Genomic DNA, 20,798 nt, shown 5'->3' on the forward strand with positions numbered 1-20,798 from the left:
TTTTTCCAATTGCAATCGGTCAAATTTCAACACTCGCAAGGAAAGTGCCAAATTCATCACAAATTTACACGTTTTCTCATTTTTTACTTTTATTGACAATAGCTGATTGCTGGCGCGGTATATGGCGGCCATATTGTACGTGAACTTTTACGAAAGTTTATGGCTTACAAGCGCGCTGTGACGTGTTCTGTAAGTGAAAAGGGAAGGGACTTTAACTATGTAGGAAAATGTGATTTGTTGTCGGTTAAAATGAATTTAGCTAAACGTGCAAACATAGACATGTTCTTACTAAAGAAGAGTATTTAAATAACTACAGTGATTAATGCAATTATTATTAGTTTTGCCATTGCCTGCGAAGCGGCAAACGATTTTCGAAAAGAAACGTATGGTTTTTTCGTGCCTGGCTCCGATCCTGAACTTATGAAAACGTACCATAGTTATTTGAATCGCTTTTTGTTTGCTAGTTTGTGTTTATTTGTACCGTAATCAAAATTTTTGTGCGCTGCTGTGGCGTATATTCCTCTATTGCTTAATATTTACTTTTCTCCTCTCTTTTGTTGTTTTTTGTTTACACTAAAATAAATTCATAACACCGCATTATTTTTTACGAATGGGTAGGCAAGGATGGTTATATATATGTATATATGTACATAATTTTAATGCTTCATTGCTGCATTGCTTCTGATGATTGAAAAATTGAATGCCTACTTATGGTAGCTCGATGGAAAAATATGTCAGAAACAAATAAGCGCGATAAAAAGCTCGATAAATTACCAAAATATGCTTTTAAATATGCAAAATAAGTGAAGTTTTATCTAATTTTTGAAGTGAAACTTCTTTAGCGGCGGTTGGTTGGCTGGGAGTAAATTGGCAAATTCAACGGAAATTGCACACGGAAATGATGCAACGGAAATGGTGCTACGGAAATTGTTGCAGCTGAAACTTGAGTGTATGCACATGGTATTAATTTAACAAAAACTTTCAAATAAAAGGTTAAAGAATAACACTTTGAAAAAGACATTGGTCTCAACTCAATCTGGGAACTATTTTGGGATTTTAGAATTTCGGGATTCTCGTGACTCACCAATATAATAATCGATATTTTGATCGGTTTCGTTATCGATATTTTTATCGATTGTTATCGAAATTTTTATTGATATTGTTATCGATTTTGCTATTGTGGTATAGCCATAGCTTCTGGCCAAAATACTTTAAAGTCTTTTTGTTTTGAGTATACATTTCTGTTCAATATTTGGTATTGCTATTTCACACTTGTCACAATTTCCAAACTTTCTTTCAATGTCAAACCTATTGTTTGAAGCTTGTTATACCAACCATGATAAAAACATAGCAAGGTAGAACCGTTCTCTCAATTTGTCGGCCATGATTTTTTTTTGAAGTTTGCCAACATTTTAAAATCATATAAAAGTGAAAATAAAAAATTGAAATTGTTCGAAATTGTTGTTGCTTGAGATTGAAAATGAAAATGTGTGTGTGAGTTTGTGAGTAAATTTAAAAATTAAATTGTTTGGAAACGTCAAGAATTTTAAAAGTGACTCTCAGCGGTTCTACCTTACTATATTTTTATCATGATACCAACTATCAAACAGCCAAAACTTGACTTAGTGAAGCCAAATTTGTTCGGATTTCTTCAAGCTCTAGCAGTGTACTTGCATTGTATCAAGGCGAATTATTTTAAGTATAAAAACATACGTACGAATTCGCCTTGTTTCACCCATTTCCATCGTCTCTTTTTCCACGTAAATGTATGAAATGTTGCCAAGTATGCAAAAATAAGTAAGTCGAATATACGCAAAAACATAAAAGACTGCCAGATATGTGCAAAATAAGTTTTTTTAAGCACTTGCATACATATGTAGATAGCCGTGGTTATCAGACTGCTGGACACTAGTTTCCCTGTACAAGTACATCCCTGCTTCCTCTACCTTTCTTCATAATGCAGGCAAACAAATAACTAAAAATCACCACTTTGGGGTCATTAGTAAAGATTATGAAATACGTTTAGTTAGTTAGATGCTTCTATATTCCCAACCATGACAGCTCAAGATACTATTCGTTCTTTTAATAAACGCTGACAGTTCAAGTGGCTCAGCCTTAGTTGGTCTATGCTGGTTAATCGCACTGAATTAAATATGTACCTATAATTCTGCTGGGTGATGAGCTTAAGCCAAGTTTTAGCTTCGGAGTATTCGCCGGTGATCCTCTCAGCAAAAAGTTACGGGCGAGTGTTGTGGAGCTTTGACGATAAGGCCTAGAGGAAGGTAAAATTAATCCATGTTTTTATCTTAAGATTACCTATTCTGAAGCTATGTATTTTAAGAGACCTATGATGCGTAACCCCAGCACTAGCGTTCACAAATTCAGAAACGTATATTTTAATGAAGGCGCGTGTTCACAGCCATTCAGAAGGCTAGACCAAACTTTATTGTTTATGCGTGAAATAAAGCCAATTCTTTTCGAGATGATATTAATCCCAAAACCCAGAATTTAAGTTTTAATCTGTTTGAAAAATCTTCCATTTGTTAACACTTTAAAATGCTTTTGAATTTTTACGGAATTGACACTAAATTTAAAACTTCGCGAGCATTACAAAATGCAAATTAAGCTTCACTGAAGCCCGCAATAGAAAATATTTGGCATCGGTTTTTAAACCAATCGAATGCACTATCATTGTTATTACAAAGCAATAGAAATACATGTGTACATACATACGTACATATGCATGTATCGAGTTAAGTGTGCTACGCCTACTCAGCTTGTCAGTACGTATGAGTAACCCACCTAAACTGACTTGGCTTCGCGTATTTACATACATATTTCATTCTAAAAGCAATCATTCCAGAAGAAAAGTACGTGCTAAAAGAGCATAAAAAAGTCTCACATTCTAATGTGAATTCCAAGAAAAGGCTAATCTATATATGCGGCGTTCCATACCAAAATGCACGGGGTTCACACTTCATGTGTTTGATTTGTTTCAAATTTTTAGGGTTGATGCAAAAACATAAATAATAAACTAATATGAAATTTGAGTTTGATTAATACATTTTTAAAAACTTTACGACACAAAAACAAAAACAAATCGATTCAATAGTTTTCCAAATATATCGAGAACGGCGCGAGGAAAAAATGTGAAAAAAGCACACATACACACCAAAATTCTCTATGAAAAGAAATATTAAAAAACAAATTTTTTGATAAAAAATAGTTTTTGAAACTATGCCATCTCAAAAAAAAATCACATTGGTAGCTCTGAGTATTGCGCAATATTTAAGTGGGGTGCACTCTACAATAATTTCAGTTATGAATTTTTTTTACACCGGAGTTGAGTAAATTGAGTATACTACAAATTACCAAATTTTTTATTTTTTTTTAGAATTTTTTTTATGTAAGCAGTTTTGTTGCCCATTAAATTTTAGTGCAAATAATAAAGTGCAAGTTTTAAGCGATTGCAAAACTGGCGTTATTTTTTTTAATTTTCTTTGAAAACGGTATTACGCATTTTCGTCCATAAGCAAAAAGTGCAAAAAGCCGTCAGCATAAAAAATATTAAAAATCAACGCAAATTCGCAGTAGCTTAAAACTTGCACTTTATTATACTTAGATTTAATCGGCTACAAAACTGCATACTCAAAAAAAAAATTCTAAAACAATGGGAAATTTGTAATGTAGTCATTTCATCAACCGCGGTGTAAAAAAAAATCATTACTCAAATTATTATAGAGTGCACCCCGTAATACTATATCTTGTATAACTCTGACTAACATTTGGAATATTTTTTAAGTTTTTGAAACTCAATTTTGGGCGTTTTAACGCCATGCGGGCTCTCTAGTCCTTCATAATACCAATAATAGTACGTATGTATGTATCTACGTACAGCTCTTCTGCATTTTAATATTACATAATGTTTGTATATATGTACATAAATATCAAATTAGCTTTTTATCTGCTGTCTAAGAGCGGAAAACATTTTCATTTGCAGCGCTTTAATGTATTTATTTATGTAGGCCTTACTTTTGCTGGTTCAAATGTATTACTCATACATCGTGATGTCGACCTTTTTTGATTTTGAGCACATATTAAGAGTGTATTTTCACTTTTGGCAGGCTAATCGAGATTTATTGAATAATTGCTAATTGCAAGAATAATGCCAAAATAAATATATGAGCGGATGATAATGATATATGCGAAATTCAAAAGTAAATACCCACATATGACTAAAACCATTTAGAACTAGACGATTTGCGTAATGAAAAGCATTCTTGGAAATATGAAAAATTCCTGCATATACATACATACATATGTGTTCATAGAATATTATTTTTCTGCGTCAGCTCTGAAATTATATTACTTTTTAACCGACTTCAAAAAAGTAGTAGATTATCAGTTCTCCGGAATATGTTTTATTTTTTTTTTATGTAGGCTACTGCTTAACTTTGGACCACGTTAACCGATTTCGATTTATTACAGGGTGGTCCCGTCTAAGTTTGTTTAGATCCGATAATTGGATCGTGAAGAAATGAACGGCACACCTAAATCTTTATATGAGAATTGAAGTCGGTTGTCTACTTTAGTCTTAGCTTTCTTTCAGAAAGTCAGATAAAAATATTTCAGTCTTATTGAAATAAATATTTCAACAATTGGAACTATTAATAATTGAACATATTGTTGAAGCTGACAAATTACTTTCCAATCTGTCATCAATAAGCGAGGCATAAATGTACATACATACACACCTACAATGTATGTATTTTGTTTATATTGGATAGCCAATAAGTTTTGCGTTGTATATTTTGTTAAATAATAAAGCATAGAAAAAAGAATTTGGCAGGAAATTGATTGCTTATAATCCGCCATAGATTAATGATAAAGGCAACAAATATTTGTTTAGCTTATAGATATATCCGATAACCACTTGATAGTCATGATCAACGTCACAATAATCGCAAGCACGTGTACTCGCCATGTACCTAAAGTAGATAAACAACATGTGTTGAGTATATTTATCTAAAAATAATAGGTAAATTGCAAAATTGCAAAAACTAACTGTGTGCACGATTATGAAAACAGGGCAATGCGAGTTGCATGCATATATGTAACTACATACATACATAACTATTGTCGCCTGATTAAACTCGCTTACAGCAAGGCTGGATAAGTTAGTTGGATTCTGTCAGCAGGCAGCCAGACAGACCATAAATAAACGAACGTTGCTTACCCAAACACATTGGCATTGTTGGCAAATAAAGCAAGATGAATACATTCATATGTACTTACATACATACATATAAAAAAAAAAGAAATAGAAATATTTAAGAAAATTGCAATCGAGGGAGCGATAAAAAAAGCAAAAAAGCTACATCCATACATACATACATACTTATGTAACCCCCTACGCTGTCACTCAACTGGGGTCCATCTTGGTGAAACTATAGAAAATTTACATAACGTAAAATAGTTGATAAAAAAGCGCCACAAAATAAAACCCCAAACAGCACACAACACTATAGAAATAGAAAAATTTACATGAAGTGAGTTACTCAAGCTGACGGATAAAGAAACTAATTTTTTGAAGGGTCAAAGAAATTTAGTTGAGCTTATTGAATAAGCAAAAACCGGAGAAGATACATATATCTATGTATGTATGTATATAAGGTAAGCTTAAAAGTTGTCGAATGAGTGACAGTGTGTTATAGAAAAATTCCAGTAAACCGATAAGTATGGTTGATATGTAAAACTATCGGGTATGCAAAAGCCAAACAGCTTCCGATTTGGCGCAGAATGCCCCATATACATCCATATGTAAATATCTATGTAAACGACATGAGAAACTGAAGTGAAGAGCCATAAACCCCGGTCAATGAAAAAAGCGCAAAAAGTTCAGCTTTTTATTTTATTTATTTAATTTTGACCAGAAAACAAAATATCAATTTGCCAATGTCTATGGGTCTGAGTTTTGGTCGTTGTATCAGCACTACTAGAAGGGTTTTTGGTTGAGTGGTACTAAGAAAATTTGGTGAGTTGACTCAATAAATGCAGCTCAATTTAGTGAGTCAACTCAGTGAGGTAGCACATTGAACTGACATCGAAAGGAAACCTGACTCAATCAATCGCCTCTCTGGCCAAAAACATGGCCAATAAGTGCATATAACTGAGCCAATGATACATATATTTTTGAGTAGTGAGGCCGTAAAATGTTCCCGTTGCTAGTCGTCACATTTGGTGTGCTGTCGATGGGGATATTTAATTGCAGCTTGACCTCCGTCGATCAGGCAATGAAATTGGTCATCGCTGTTTTTTTATTGGACGAGGTAAGGTTTCGTGCGGTGAAAAGGCGAGAAAGATCGTAGAGAGAGTAGTTTATATTCAAACATGGGTTATCAAAGCCATTGTCTAATGCCGATATATGTAGGTGATCAGTGAAACTCCCTCTGGTGGCTGAGTGGAGTTCGAAACCCATCCTTGCGCTACGATGCTCCATTGCAAAATGTTATTAGCACCCAGTCAACGCGATTCGTTAGGCTGCGTTACGACCTTACGATTAACCAAAGCTTACCCACCCTAGAGGTGAAGTTGCAGGTCAACAAGTGCTCTACCATGTAAGCCTAAAAATAATGTACGGTGACAACTGCAGTTACGTAGATACGTTCACCACACAAGTGTCAATGACAGTTAACTTATATTCTGAAAAATGAGGAAGTTCTACAAAACGCTTTCATAGTTACTAGATTTCTGCTGTGATATTTCACTTTTGCTTTTCTTAACCTTATTAGAAACGAATATTAATAAAAACCGCTCGTCCGACTGTTTTACTAATTAATCACGCCGGAGCAAAATGAATTCTCAGAAACTACCAGCTAAAAAGAGTATAAAACGCAAGCAAAAGCTATGTAGTACAGCTTGAACTGCCGCACAACGCACATTTTGTTTGCCGCAGGCTAATTTTCTATGATTCCCACTTTCTTTTCCGGGCTACTACAGCTAGTAAATATTTGACGTCCAGCGCATAACTGTCTGGTACTGCGTAGAGTGGCGCTCGGTAAAGTGAATTGGAATTTATTACGTAGTTAGCTTGTCATATTATTCTCTGTCACCCAATCAGAAAAAAAGCGTTTGCCAGCTGACCTTAAGGTGGGCGAAAAAGAGACTAAAGGAAATTTGCGAACAATAGTGCTTTAAGTACTTTAGTACAAAAAAGTTGTGAGTGCTTTGGGAAATGCATAGTTTATAGGCGAATTTTGCTGTTGCTAAGCGCTCACGTCCTCCTAACTTATCACATACATACATATATACTTATTGTCATCAATTTCTAGGCTTTAAGGCTACTTGATTTATTTCTTACTTTATTCTTCTTATCAAAATCCTCTTCGTTATTGATTGCCAGCGTAACGATGTTTAAATGAATTAACCATTTTGTAAAGGAGTACTCGTATTTCCTATGCAGCAAATTGCACGCCAAGTTCAAAGATCTGCCATTATAGACTTTGGATGAGATTTGCTTTGTTTTAACTAAAGAAGCTTTTGGTTTACATTCTATGCTTTCTAATTAAACAGTTTTATTGCCTTGCTGCTTTTCTGTGTGGTTTTTTGCTTTTTTCGAACAGAGTTAGTTCAAAAGCGTAAAACTCCCCCATTACCGCCTTCATTGTTTGTTTACTTTTCCTACTGTCAATGTCGTTTGTTTAAGGTAATCGTATTTAATTGTTTCAGTCACAGAAATTTTCATCTTTCTTAATGCGTGTGCTTATGTATGCATATGTACGTGTGTATATATAAAATGAGCAAACAAAACAGAATCCTTTTTACAATCGGCTTTTAAGAATTAAGAGACCACAAAATTTATTCGATTTGTCACTGTAGGTCTTTGTTAATGACAGTTAAACGTGATATATATGTATGCATTTATGAATGTATGTGAATGTGTAGGCTGTGGTTAAATTTTGATATATTTGGATGACATTATTTATTGCTTTATGGACGTTTATCTTTTTCTTTGGAGTTAACTTTGCTTAATTATTCATTAATCTTGCTGTTGGCTTGAAGCGCACAGCTTTGCTTCTGTTGAAAATGGCCTGTAGATGTGCAAACTGGTTTTATTTTGTCGAACCGAGTTGCCACCTGTTGAACAATTAAACTCAAATTATTTAATAATCAATGCCATAATTATTAAATTATTTAATAAATTTAATGAATTTTTAAAATATGGGTATCAATCGAAGAGGGTTTGAAAAACTTTTATTTCTGAACCGTACTTATCGGGGTTACCACGTGTTTAAAAAATTAAATTCCACTTAATTCATCAGTTAATTAAAATATGTATCGCTATATCAGGCGATGGGAGAGTTAACAAGGATTAAGTTTGAAAATACTTTTGAAGAGGGCTGCCACCTGTTTGAAAGGTCTGATTCAATTAACTACTACAAAAAGTATATGAAATATAAAAATACCGTAGTGAAATGGAAGAATGTTAAAAAATCTTTAGTTTGACCACTTGGAAAATTTGAAGAGGTTTGCCACGAATTTAAAAAGATACATTCAAATTATTCATTTATTTAGGAGGGTTACCATTTGTTCCAACAATCAAATTCAAATTAGTTTCAAAAGATTTTAGTTTGAAAGGGAATTTAAAAAATGAAAGGTGAAATTAAAGACCATACCAGTAGATATGTAGTTAAGTTTTTATTTTTTTTGATTAAAAACCTTTTTCTTCGGCATAGGGTGATTTGAAATTTGGTAGAATTAAAAACACGCACTATGCCTGACTGCTCTTCAGTGGAACTCGGATCTCTTATAACTCTGACGAACATTTGGAATATTTTTAAGTTTTTAAATTTAAGTTTTGGGCATTTTAACGCCATGCGGGTTCACTAGTTATTATTATTACTCTATACCAGTGCCAGGCAAAATCAGACATAATCACGTCCCCTTCACGTGACTGCTAGGCGTTTTCAATTGATTTTATTAAATTGCTCAAAATATCTTTCTTGAGAAATCTCGCCTACACTCTTCTTCACCGGATATGTCTCGTGGTGACAGCACAGAACTAATAACTTTCTCTGTTTGTCTATGCGAAAATGCATACATGTGTATGTATGTGTGTGGGTACATGAAAGCAATTTTGTTATAAGTAACGTTCCCATGGGATTAATTGCCCTGTTCAGCAGTTGCATTTTATTATTCGTTCGTTGTAGTTCGATATAAAGTATCTGTGAAGTGCGCAAGGAAAGCGTATTGAACAAAAATTCAATCAGACAAATTTCAGAAAAGCAGCCAAAAAAGTATCCGTTTCAAAACAACATTTTTCCGTACTTGTCTGTACGTACGTTTTTGCTGCACACTTTAGTGGGAAAACGGATCGTTAAAGTATCCGAAAATGGAGTGGGTAAACGGACAAAAATCCGCACTCATCCACTTTTCTTTCCTTTTTCGGATCGACTTCCGTATTTTTTGCTGGTTGGGTTGTATCTTCAAAGTTATAAACAGGGACTTTTTGCAGAATTTGGGTACATTCAAGGGGAGAATTGTATATAAGATATCTACATACATACATACATGTATACGACCATATCCGCTTGGGCGACTGTTGCTGAAGAAGATGGAATGGATGAATGGAGTTTTATTGATATGGGCATAAAAAACTCATGAAGCTACATGTAGCACATATGAATAATGATGCAGCGTTGAAAATATCCTTTGGAGTGGTGGGACAAAAATGAAAGGGAGTTAACCAACACAATGCAAAGACCAAAAGCAAAAGGACCAGCCTACACTTGGGGTAAATAAAAAGCAGACCTTCGAAGAGGAGATGGGCTTTTGGGGAGCTTATTTGAAGAAATTATTATTTTAAAGTCTTTAGGTTTATCGTAAATGACACAAATTATACACTAATACATCTCGGGACATAATTTGAGAGCAATTAAAAAGCACTTTATTGAGGTTATTTGAAGAAATCATTATTTTAAAGTCTTTAGGTTTATCGTAAATGACACAAAGTATATACCAATTCATCTCGGGGCACAATTTTAGAGCAATTAAAAAGCACTTTATTGTTTTGAGTCCAGCATACCCAAATGCATTATTTATCATTTACATAAATATGCATGTAGATTAGGTTGGCACAAAAACAGAAAAGTCGGAATTGTAATGCTCTCATCCCCTAGGATTGTTCTATATCGAAAAAAGTATACCCCTATTTTTTTATATCTTGAAATCAAGAAATATTTAGAGGTCGCTCAAAGCGCTCAAAGTTTTGCATGTATTTTTATATAGAAAAAATAAATTTTTTCGTAGAAATGGTATAAAATTCTTGAAAATCAATATTTTTCGGACGGAAAACTTTGGTTCTCTTCAGAAGACTTTCAATAACCATACCCAATTGTATATTTAAACATTTTTTAATACTAACGATTTTTATTGGTCGCCCCATTGCATTTTTCGGGGCTTTTGACGGACATATAAATTATAGTTGCGATGAAAAAATGGTTAAATAAACAATTGGGTATTATTATTGGGAATCTCCTGCAGATGAACAGAGTTTTCTGGTAGAAAAATATTGATTGTTAACTATTCCATACCATTTCTACGAAAAGTTGTTTTTCCCCAATATAAAATACATGCAAAACTTTGGACGCTTTGAGCGACCTCTAAATATTTTTTGTTTTCAAAATAAAAAATAAGGGTATATTTTTTTCGGTATAGAACAATCCTAGGGGTGAGAGCATAAAAATTCCAACTTTACTTTTTACTTTTTCCACATGAATGTGTATACGTTAGGCTGGGTCGATTTCTTATGGCGGAAAATAAAAGCCATTCTTTATTTTCATCTTAATCTTCATCGTTAGCTTCAATTTGGCTCTTATCTGCGTGCATTTGCATGACAAAATAATTAAGTTTTATTTTCTAACGAAAACTAGAACTAAAAAATGACGATTTTTTTCCATGCGGAGTTTTAATGCAAACAGATAAAATTCAAAAAAAAATTATTAAACTTGATTTTTTAATTAAAACTTAAAAGATAAAAATTAATGCTGCTGAAGTTAGTTCGAGTGAAAAGGAGTTTGTTGGTTTACTTTTCGAGCACGCAGAATTTCTATTTCAGCATAAATTTTGAGTTTAAAAAAAAAAATAATCATTACTTGCGGTCCCTGTATTTAACGAATCATGGATCTTAACACTTCGTTTTAAAAATGGAGGTAAATAAAGTCAAAAGCGACTTGTTCCTTATTAGGTAATTCGAGTGGGAGGAGCCACCTATTTTATTTATGTTAATTTCATAATTCCTTTGATTGCAATTATCGCAGAAAAGCCTGAAAAATTATTAACCAAGAATTTTTCTTATCCGATGCGTGGCTCTATGCAGTTAAAATAAAAGTACCTATGATATTTTATAGGCTTCTAATGATTAATGGAAATAAAAATTTCGACCCGCTCTAATGTATGTACGTACATATAAGTTTTAGATACATTTTATACTACATGGATATCTTATTCCTTATCAATCTAAGTAAAGCAGGGAGTGCCCGCCCAGAGTAAAATATGAAGTTTTAAAAGGAAAATTTCACAGCAGATGATCAATGCATGTCTGGAGTCCTATCAAGGGTCTTACATATTTCTGCACTGTTCTTCTCACAGGTTATTAAGAAGTAAAATTATTACGGGTAGAAAGGGCTATTAAATTATTGAAAAAATCTCAAATAAATTTGTTGTGTGTAAAATTGAGTGATATTTTCCGACTCCCATTGCACAATTCTTTAAATTTTCTATTTAATAAAACTTAAGTGAGTCGCTTAAATGCAATTTGGATTTATTCAAAAGTTTACTTTCGCCAAATTTGACAAACAAATACGTTTTCTGTTAACATAAACTGTTTACATACTTCCAATGAATTGCCGGTCAAAGGACACTTACTTCATTATTTATTCATACTCTAACATAACAGGCCATACATATCGCACGTTTAATAATATAACGAAGTATTTCAAAATTTCAATTTTGTAGGAAAACGCAATCAAAGTTTTAGCAATTCATGCACTTTGTATATAAAAAGACAGATGTAAAGACACATATCTTCGCCATATTTGGGAAGTTTGTTTATCTGTTAGACTGAACATATTCTACTTATGAAGCTTATAATGAAATCCGTAAAAACGTAAATTTTGAGTTACATCCCTATATCGTAAAACGTGCGATATATATCTGTTCATGCAAATACCAGAAGTACGAGTATCTTAGTTCTTTTTTTTTTGGTGCGTGCTTGCAATTTCTATGTTCTATGCCATCAGCATTTCCATGCAGGCGCGTGCTATTGCCGACAACTGCTCACACATTCATTATACACACACTCCAACTAAGTTTCACTGCAAAAAAAGAGCAAATAATATATATGTATGTATGTACATATGTATTTGCAGCTAGATTCCGGCCAGAAGATGCACCCAGCTCTTGAAGCGTGAACTGAAGTAAAGGATTTAAGATTTGAAAGAATTCGAGGTATGTGAAAGGTTGCAAGTCCATGCGCCCAAGTTCAGGGAAGTACATAGTTGAAATCTTTGCTTAGCAATGTTGCAATAAAAAATTGTGTACTGCGGAAAACTTGGCGGACATCCAGCGAATGCTTTTCATGCCACTTAAGTGTCATCTGTTTTGGATAGGTTGTGGGCGACAGCCGTGTTGGCAAACATCATTTATTAGCTGTAAGTGCGTGAAAGGAAGCAGTGCCTATGTTACACCCATCGCACACACACACACACACTTCTCTTCAACAAACTATGTACAGTATTTACAAACAAATTTGTTATACACTGCCGGCACAAAGTATTGGCACAGCAAATTTTTCACATATGCCGAATATGTTTTTATAATATTTTTCCGCCAATTTTGTATAAAAATATGGTTCATTCTACAACAAAACACATAAAAATATAATTCCTAAACTTTGTGAAAAACTTGCGAAAATTCAGCAAATTTTCAACTTTTGATAATGTATGCGGATTTGTAGTCCAATCAATTCTATTATGATAAAGTACAAGTTTTAAATAGCTAGGGATTACTGTTGACTTCTTCCATACAAAATTAAATTTTTTTTATATGGAAAAAATGCAAACACCTTCAAAAAAAATAATCTCAAAAATCAATGCGATTTTTGACTAACTCCGAACTTGCATTTTTTACTAGAATTTAATGGGCTGCAAAACTGCATACTCAAAAAAAAAATCTAAAAAAAATCTGATTAAAATTTTGTAAATTTGCTGAATTTTTGCGAGTTTTGCACAAAGTTTAGGAAATAAATTTTTTTGTTTTTTGTTGTAAAATGAAACATATTTTTATAAAAAATTGGCGGAAAAATATTAGAATAAATTTTTTTGCTTATATTGTGGAAAATTTGCTGTGCCAATACTTTGTTCCGGCAGTGTAATTCTACTGTGTGCCCTTATTCTTACAGTTTAAAACTTTCATATTTCAAGTTTGCACTCGACATTGTGCGAGAACCAAAAACATAATTTTACACAATTTTTATTGGGATTGAATTTTTATTTTTTTGAGTTTCATGCACCATCAAATTGCTTATATTGTTGCAAGTTTTTTCGCCATTAATTTTTGAATGAAAATTCTGAATTGTGGCACTGAAACTTGTGCTGAAAGTTTTTTAATCAAAACGGCATTTTGACACAGCTTGCATTTGCATTCGACGAAGTGAAGGAATGAGAAAAATAATAGAAATTTATTTATGAGTACATTTGTATGTAAATTTCGCTATTCCTTGAAGTGCGATATGCTGATTAACTTACCATTTGCATGAGCGACATATGCATGTATGCAGGCACATACTTATATTCAGTGGAATTTTTTTTTTTTTAATTATGCATATACATACCTACATATCTATCAACTTTCATATTTGTATTTTGTATTTTTAAAAAAATTTCGTACCTCTTTAATATATGTATATGAAGCAGCTGCGCAAACCAGGGAATCGTGCGAAGAATAATAATACCCTCTACTAAGATTACATTGCCACAAAATTAATCTTGTAGGTACAGGATTATGGATTGGAAATTAGATTTTCTTTTGCTTTTCTTGACTTTGACATATGTAAGTAGTACAAGATTATTAAAAAAATTGTCGGCATTTGGTATACAAAAATAAATGCACTTGGGCCACACTTGAAAAGTGAAACTTACGTTACATATCTAGCTTAAACCTCTGTTTTTATCTTTTATATCTTCGCTTTTATCCTTTTATTCATCTTCATATTCTCCTAAATGATGTGAGCTGCGATGACGTGATAGGATGTCATGTCGTGCCAAATTATGTCATATCATGTGATGTTCTAATGATAACAAAATCGCTAGCAACATCGATAAAAATATCGCTAACACAACAGATAAAGTTATCGATAAAAAAATCGAAGAAAGTAGACAGCAACATCGATAACAATACCGATAACCAAATTGATAAAAATTTCGAAATCAAAATAAAAATAAAAAAATCGATAACAAAATAAATAAAAATATCGATAACAAAATCTATTAAAATGTCGATAATCAAATCGATACAAACATCGATACCCAAATCTATAAAAAATACCCGTAACAAAATCGATAAAAAATATCGATAAAAAATCAATAAAAATATCGCTAAAAAATTCGATGAAAATATCATTAGCAATATCGATAATAAGATTGATAAAAATACCGATATCAAAATCGATAACAAATTCGATATAAATACCGATAGAAAAATCGATAATAATATCGATAGCGAAATCGATAAAAAATATCGATAACAAAATCGATAAATGGAAATACATGGCCCACTTTTTGCTAACAATTGAAAGCAAAAAATAAAATAATGAAAAATTAAAATACCCCAAAAATAACTAAATTTAAAAAACAAAATGCAAACACTGATGTTTTTCTTTTATAGAGTTATTTAGAAATTAAATGACTCAAATCAATACAGCATCTGCCTTGTCTGCTAGTAATAATTATACATACATATTTTTAATACCGATTTTCGCAATTTTATGCCAGTCTTCTTAAACAACGTAGTAGATTTAACACAAAATGCTCCACAAAATGTTGGTATCCAAGTAAACATTTCCTGGAAATCGATCGAATTGGTAGACACACCACGACCGCCATAGTCATTTAATTGATTAAAATAAATATTGTCTAAACTTCATATTTTCACGATCAAAGTAGATAAACAACAATAAAAAATCAGTTCTATTCAAAAAAAAAAATATGCTAATTGCAGTCCTAACTTAATTGATATTAAAAGCTAATGCGAAAATAACTTTTGAGTATTACTCATACGACATATGTATAATGTATCGCCTAGCACATACATATTTACTACTTATTTACATACTTATCACTAGCTTAGAGTGAAAAGTTGCTAAGTTCACTTTTTATGAAAAGTCATATTTTGATATAGGAAGCAAGGGATATAAAATATACATCAATTCGAAAAGGATTAAGGTATTTTCTTTATTTTTTCTCGGTTATCTACATTCAATGAACGAAAATTTGCTATATCCAAAAGAGGCATCGAATAAAGATCGAATCCTTCTTATTCGCAATGAGTTTTGCTTTATTTTAAAAATGGAAAATGTTGTATTCAAAGATATGCGAAATACTCGAAGGAAATGGCTATCAAAGTTATTTTTCTATCTTGTATAATTAAAGAAAAATGGACTTAGCAATTTTGCACTCTAAGCTGGCGATATGTGCTTATATGCATACGAATGAGCATTGTATGTATGTACATATTTGGTAAACAAAATGCGTTTAAAAATGAAAAAAAAATATTATGACCAATAATAGAAAAAATGTTATTTTTCATAACAATCTTTGGTCATTTTATTATTCTGTGTATTATATTTCACTTCCATCCATTTTTAATAACTACTACGCATGTTGCTGACAAATCAGTTCAATGCACTTTGCGTGCTCAGTTCGTAAACAAATACATATGTATGTATGTCGGTAGAAATGTATGAATGAAATAAATTCTCAATAACATCTACGTTATCGAAGCAATTATGCTAGCCTTAGTAAGTATACACCTGCATGCACATTAAGGTGATCCAAAATAACTAACGTAACAAATTTATGGCCTTAAAATAACCTATTTACTGAGAAGAAAATGTGTAAGATTCTTATTTTTTTGTTACACTTTTAAACATTAGTATTCTTTTTACTTATTAATAAAGTTCAGTTTATTGCAATTAGGATATTGCTGGCGATATTTATCTCTTCATTGTACCAATCGTGTGACTAAAAAAAAAGTCTTTTTTTTTTTTTTTTTAAAACATGTAAAAATCTGTACAAAAGTACCAATGGTGTGACACTGAATTAAAATTTGTACAATATTAAAAAAAATCAAAAAATTTCGTACTTAGATTTCCTAGAAAGATTCTAAGTATTTAGTTTTGTAGCCCTTTGAATTTTAGTAGAATAATCTACAAGTTTTAAATGGCTTAAAATTACGGTTGACTTTTTAGAACTTTTAAAAGAGCTCGAAATTCTTACGAAAGTGTATGAACATTGCAAAAAGTTGGAAACTTGGATTTACACGGGTTTTGTTAAAAAATGAACTACATTTTTAAAAAAAATAACCAAATTAACTAAAAAATTTCTAATTCGCGCCGACGACTTTTAAAAGTGGAATACAAATTTTTCCAAATGTGAGAATTTTCTTCTCAGCAAATAGTTTCTTTTAAGGTCATACATTCGTTAGGTTAGTTATTTCGGATCACCCTAATTTACATACATATATATGTTGTTGCCACAGCTGTATAATTTCAAATAAACAGTGTAGGTGCTATTAAGATTTATGCTACACACACATTTCAAATTTTAATTCAAATGTGACAGAAATGAACAAATTTTATTGAATGTACTTCAATAAGCATAGTTACACACATTAGGGGTATTCGGAGAGGAGAGGGCGTGAATAATAGAGAATATAATATTTTCGACCCAGTATTACCATAGCAGAGGAGCCTTTCCTCCTCCTCATGAAGCCGATGTCATCGGCACATGTCAGTAATGGCACGCTCTTAAAAGAAGTGATTTCAAAGAGCGATTCAGTTAAAATTTTAAAGTCCTATAACGCCTCAACTATTTAGACTCTGTGCTATAACAATATTTGTCCATATATTCCAAGATAAACATACATACATACACATATATTTATAGGTCTAACAAATTCAAAAACTTTTAAAATGGGAATCTTCATAACGGGGGCTTACTATGAGCGTATTAAAAAAAAATATTTATATTCTCATCGATTTTTTTCTTGTTAAACATATACATACGCTGTAAATTGATTTAGTTTCATACACAGAAAGTGCTTTACATAGATTCATCGATTTTTGCCCACATTTCGCAATACAGATTTGTGTTCATATTTAAGTATGTATGTATGTATGTATATTCAAAAAAATGCCCAAATAAATTACTTCGCATGCGAGTGAATTCTTACAAATAATCTTAGTTTGTATATTAGGGTGGTCCAAAAATTTATGTGGGAAAAGTAATGTCGGTATTTTTATGCACTTAGGAGGTATTCAAAAAAAAAAAAAAATTATACCCGTACTTTTTTATTTTGAAATCAAAAAATATTTAGAGGTCGCTCAAAGCGCTCAAAGTTTTCCATGTATTTAAATTAAGCTATTTGCAAAATTTGAGCCAAATTAGAAAAAAAATTTAGGTCTTTTTCCGTCAGTTTTACTATGAAATAAAACGATGTTCAAAATTTCATCAAAATAGAACCCATCTCGCATGAGCCTGTCACGTTTAATATGGAATGGCTGTTTATACTTAGATACATATAATTCAAAATCGCTTCTAATAAATATGAAATTCCATTTGCATTTTAAAGGTCATATGCAGTTGAGAGCCCAAACGCAGTAGATGGGTAGATGGGCATAGAGAAGGCGATTGACAATTTGTATTATCAGACGAGGCGTGCGTGACAAATTGGCACAACGCAATTACTTTAATATTGGTATTGATGCCGTATATGCGAGCATATTGACATACATATGATTTATACCTTCTACGTATGTAGGTACATATGTATGTACACAAGGGTGGTCCAAAAAAAAGTAAAGCGGCAATTCCAATTCCCTCACTCCCTAGGATTGTTTTATACCGAGAAAAAATTATACCCCCGTTTTTTTGTTGGACATAAAAAGAAATATTAGAGTTCGCTCAAAGCGCTCAAATTTGTCCACGTATTTTATATGGGGGAAAAAAAGTTTTCGTAGAAACTTTGTTTCTCTTTCGGAGACTTCCAATAATAATGCCCAAATTTTTATTTGACCATTTTCTATTACTAACTATTTCTTATAGGACCCCTAAAAACCTCAAAAAATGCATTGCGTATTATTAATAACAATTGCTTATTATTATTGGCAGTCTCCTGAAAAGACATTTCACATGTATTTTTGGATCACCCTAAAGTGTATACTTACCATTTGAGGAAGATTTCATAGAAAGAGAAAGAGCTTAAAAGCGGAATAGGTGTACATTATAGTAAGCGATTTCTTGAGTACAGATCTACTTTTACAGCGAAAGTATTTGAGTACTTACATATACATTTAAATATTTACTTACATAGTATATCTAAAAAAACATTTTTATGTTTTAGTTCTGCATGATTAGAATAAGCTATTTAAGCCAATGGACATGCCAGTGATATTAAAAGCTAATTAATTCACGCCATATATCCTAATTGTATTAAGTTTCAATACTATTCACAATGAATGTATCTACTTATACAAAATGACATTCACTCACGTGCTTGGCATACGCACAACTGATAGCAAACCTAATTATAACAACAACAAAAACAGTAGCAACTTTTATATAAATTAAACAAAGCATAAAGTGTAATTTATCTTATCAGTCAAATTCCCCAAAAAATTTGTTTAGCGCACTGGCGCCCACAATTGTGGGAATTCTATGGACACATTTACCTACTATATGTATGTTTTTATATGTACAATTGTATATAATTCTCTAATTTTGCGTACACCAACATTTTCATCTAGATATGTACATGTAAGTACATACATACACATTTTTGTATGTAAATTTGCATTATCATGCGCTGGTTAAACATTATTTCCAATCAATTCAATTGAAAAGTGAATATCAAAAAGCAACAAAAAGCTCATCAACAACAAATAAAATACAAATATTTACACGTAACAAGCAAAGCGATACAAAATCATACCAAGGTGTGATTTCGATTGAAATTTATATGGAAAATCAGATGTGGAATTAAACAGTGAAACCAAACTAAGTGAAGAGAATGCAGCAAAAAAAAAAACGCAGAAAGGGAGTGAATGATTGGAATGTAAACATATTTGTAAATATGCCACCTATTGGAAAATGAATTTTTTTAAATGAGAGCCAAACGAGAGAGATTAAGTTAAGTTTTTTTTTTTTAAATAAATTTTTGAAAAGGGTTGCCATATGCTCAATAAGGTAAATCAATTTAATTAATAAGTTAATTAAAACCTTTACAAAAATATATATATATATAGAAAAAAGGGTTTTTCTTAACAGCGGTCGCCCCTCGGCAGGCAATGGCAAACCTCCAAGTGCATTTCTGCCATGAAAAACAGCTTCTCATAAAAATACAATCGCCGTTCGGAGTCGGCGTAAAAATGTAGGTCCCTCCTCTTTGTGTGACAACATCAAGGCGCACGCCACAAATCAGAGGAGAAGCTCTTATATGAAAATATCTTGGGAAAATGATCTGCAATTGAAAAACGGTATACAAATCCGTAATCTACGAACCAAATTTAACTTTACGTGTCTCTGCGTTTTTTTTGTGTCGTTTTAGCCTCCCCACAGTAATATTGGTGTCAAACGAGGGATGTTTGAGTAAGCTTTATTTCTAAAATCTCATATATATTTATGAAAGCGTACTCTAATTATCGCTCTAAATAGTTAGCCTTTTAAATATTTATTTCCCTGCAGCTCCTTTAATTCGCGTGCTTCTCGAGCAACACGAGTTCTCAAAGTTCTTCGCCTCCCTTTTTAGTTTACTCTACTCTACTCATTCCGCTACTTTAAGAATTAAGAATTTAACGCCACCCAAAAAGGTTGTCTATACCAATAATACAGTTATGACACCAAACTAAATAAATTAAAAGTGCGCATTGTTTCTTCGCTTTTATTCATATAAATATATTCTTGCTTCAGTATAACTCATTCAGTCAAGGTCAGATTTTTTGTTTGGCTACTCATAAGTTTTCATGTCGCTAAGTTTAACTTGACCAACTTAAGAGTAAACACGAAAGTTTTTGGTTAACTTTTTCCGAGTTAGACGCAATTATTTAACCGCATTACTCAGTCACACGCATTGCAAAAAAACTTAGCAATGTACTTTTCTTAAGCATATACATTAGGGCGGAGTAATTTGTTAGGAGCAAAATTTTCGACGACGTAATTTTTTGTATATAAATAGTTCGTTCACCATTTTTGTTTAGAACCGAACGTCGAATTCGAATGTACCATACCCTTTTTTCCAAACTAAATTACTCCGCCCTAATATGTATGTAGTTTTATTATTGTATTTTCATAATTTCTCCTCTAATCACATAATTCTTTTCCATGGTTACTTTGCTGGGTAATGAGTTTCTTAGTTAATAAGCATTCTCTCAATTTTCTTTAATTACTTCCTTTCCTTGCATTCTTACTTGCTACCTTTTTTGCGCATTGTTTCGCCAAAAGCTTTGGCTTTATTTGATTGTGCTA

General features: G+C 32.2%; 1 protein-coding gene across 1 annotated transcript in view; it reads left to right on the forward strand.

The window, feature by feature from the left end:
* LOC118752897 overlaps positions 1-20,182 on the forward strand; it is a 36,010-nt gene extending 15,828 nt beyond the window's left edge. The window contains exon 2 of the mRNA XM_036487748.1: positions 20,116-20,182. Within this exon, the coding sequence (XP_036343641.1) occupies positions 20,116-20,182 (67 nt within the window). The remainder of the gene's footprint in view (positions 1-20,115) is intronic.
* Positions 20,183-20,798: the final 616 nt, after the last annotated feature.

Source organism: Rhagoletis pomonella, unplaced genomic scaffold, assembly GCF_013731165.1.
Source record: "Rhagoletis pomonella isolate Grant_MI unplaced genomic scaffold, Rhpom_1.0 Rhpom_scaffold_00002, whole genome shotgun sequence".
NCBI classification, from domain to species: domain Eukaryota; kingdom Metazoa; phylum Arthropoda; class Insecta; order Diptera; family Tephritidae; genus Rhagoletis; species Rhagoletis pomonella.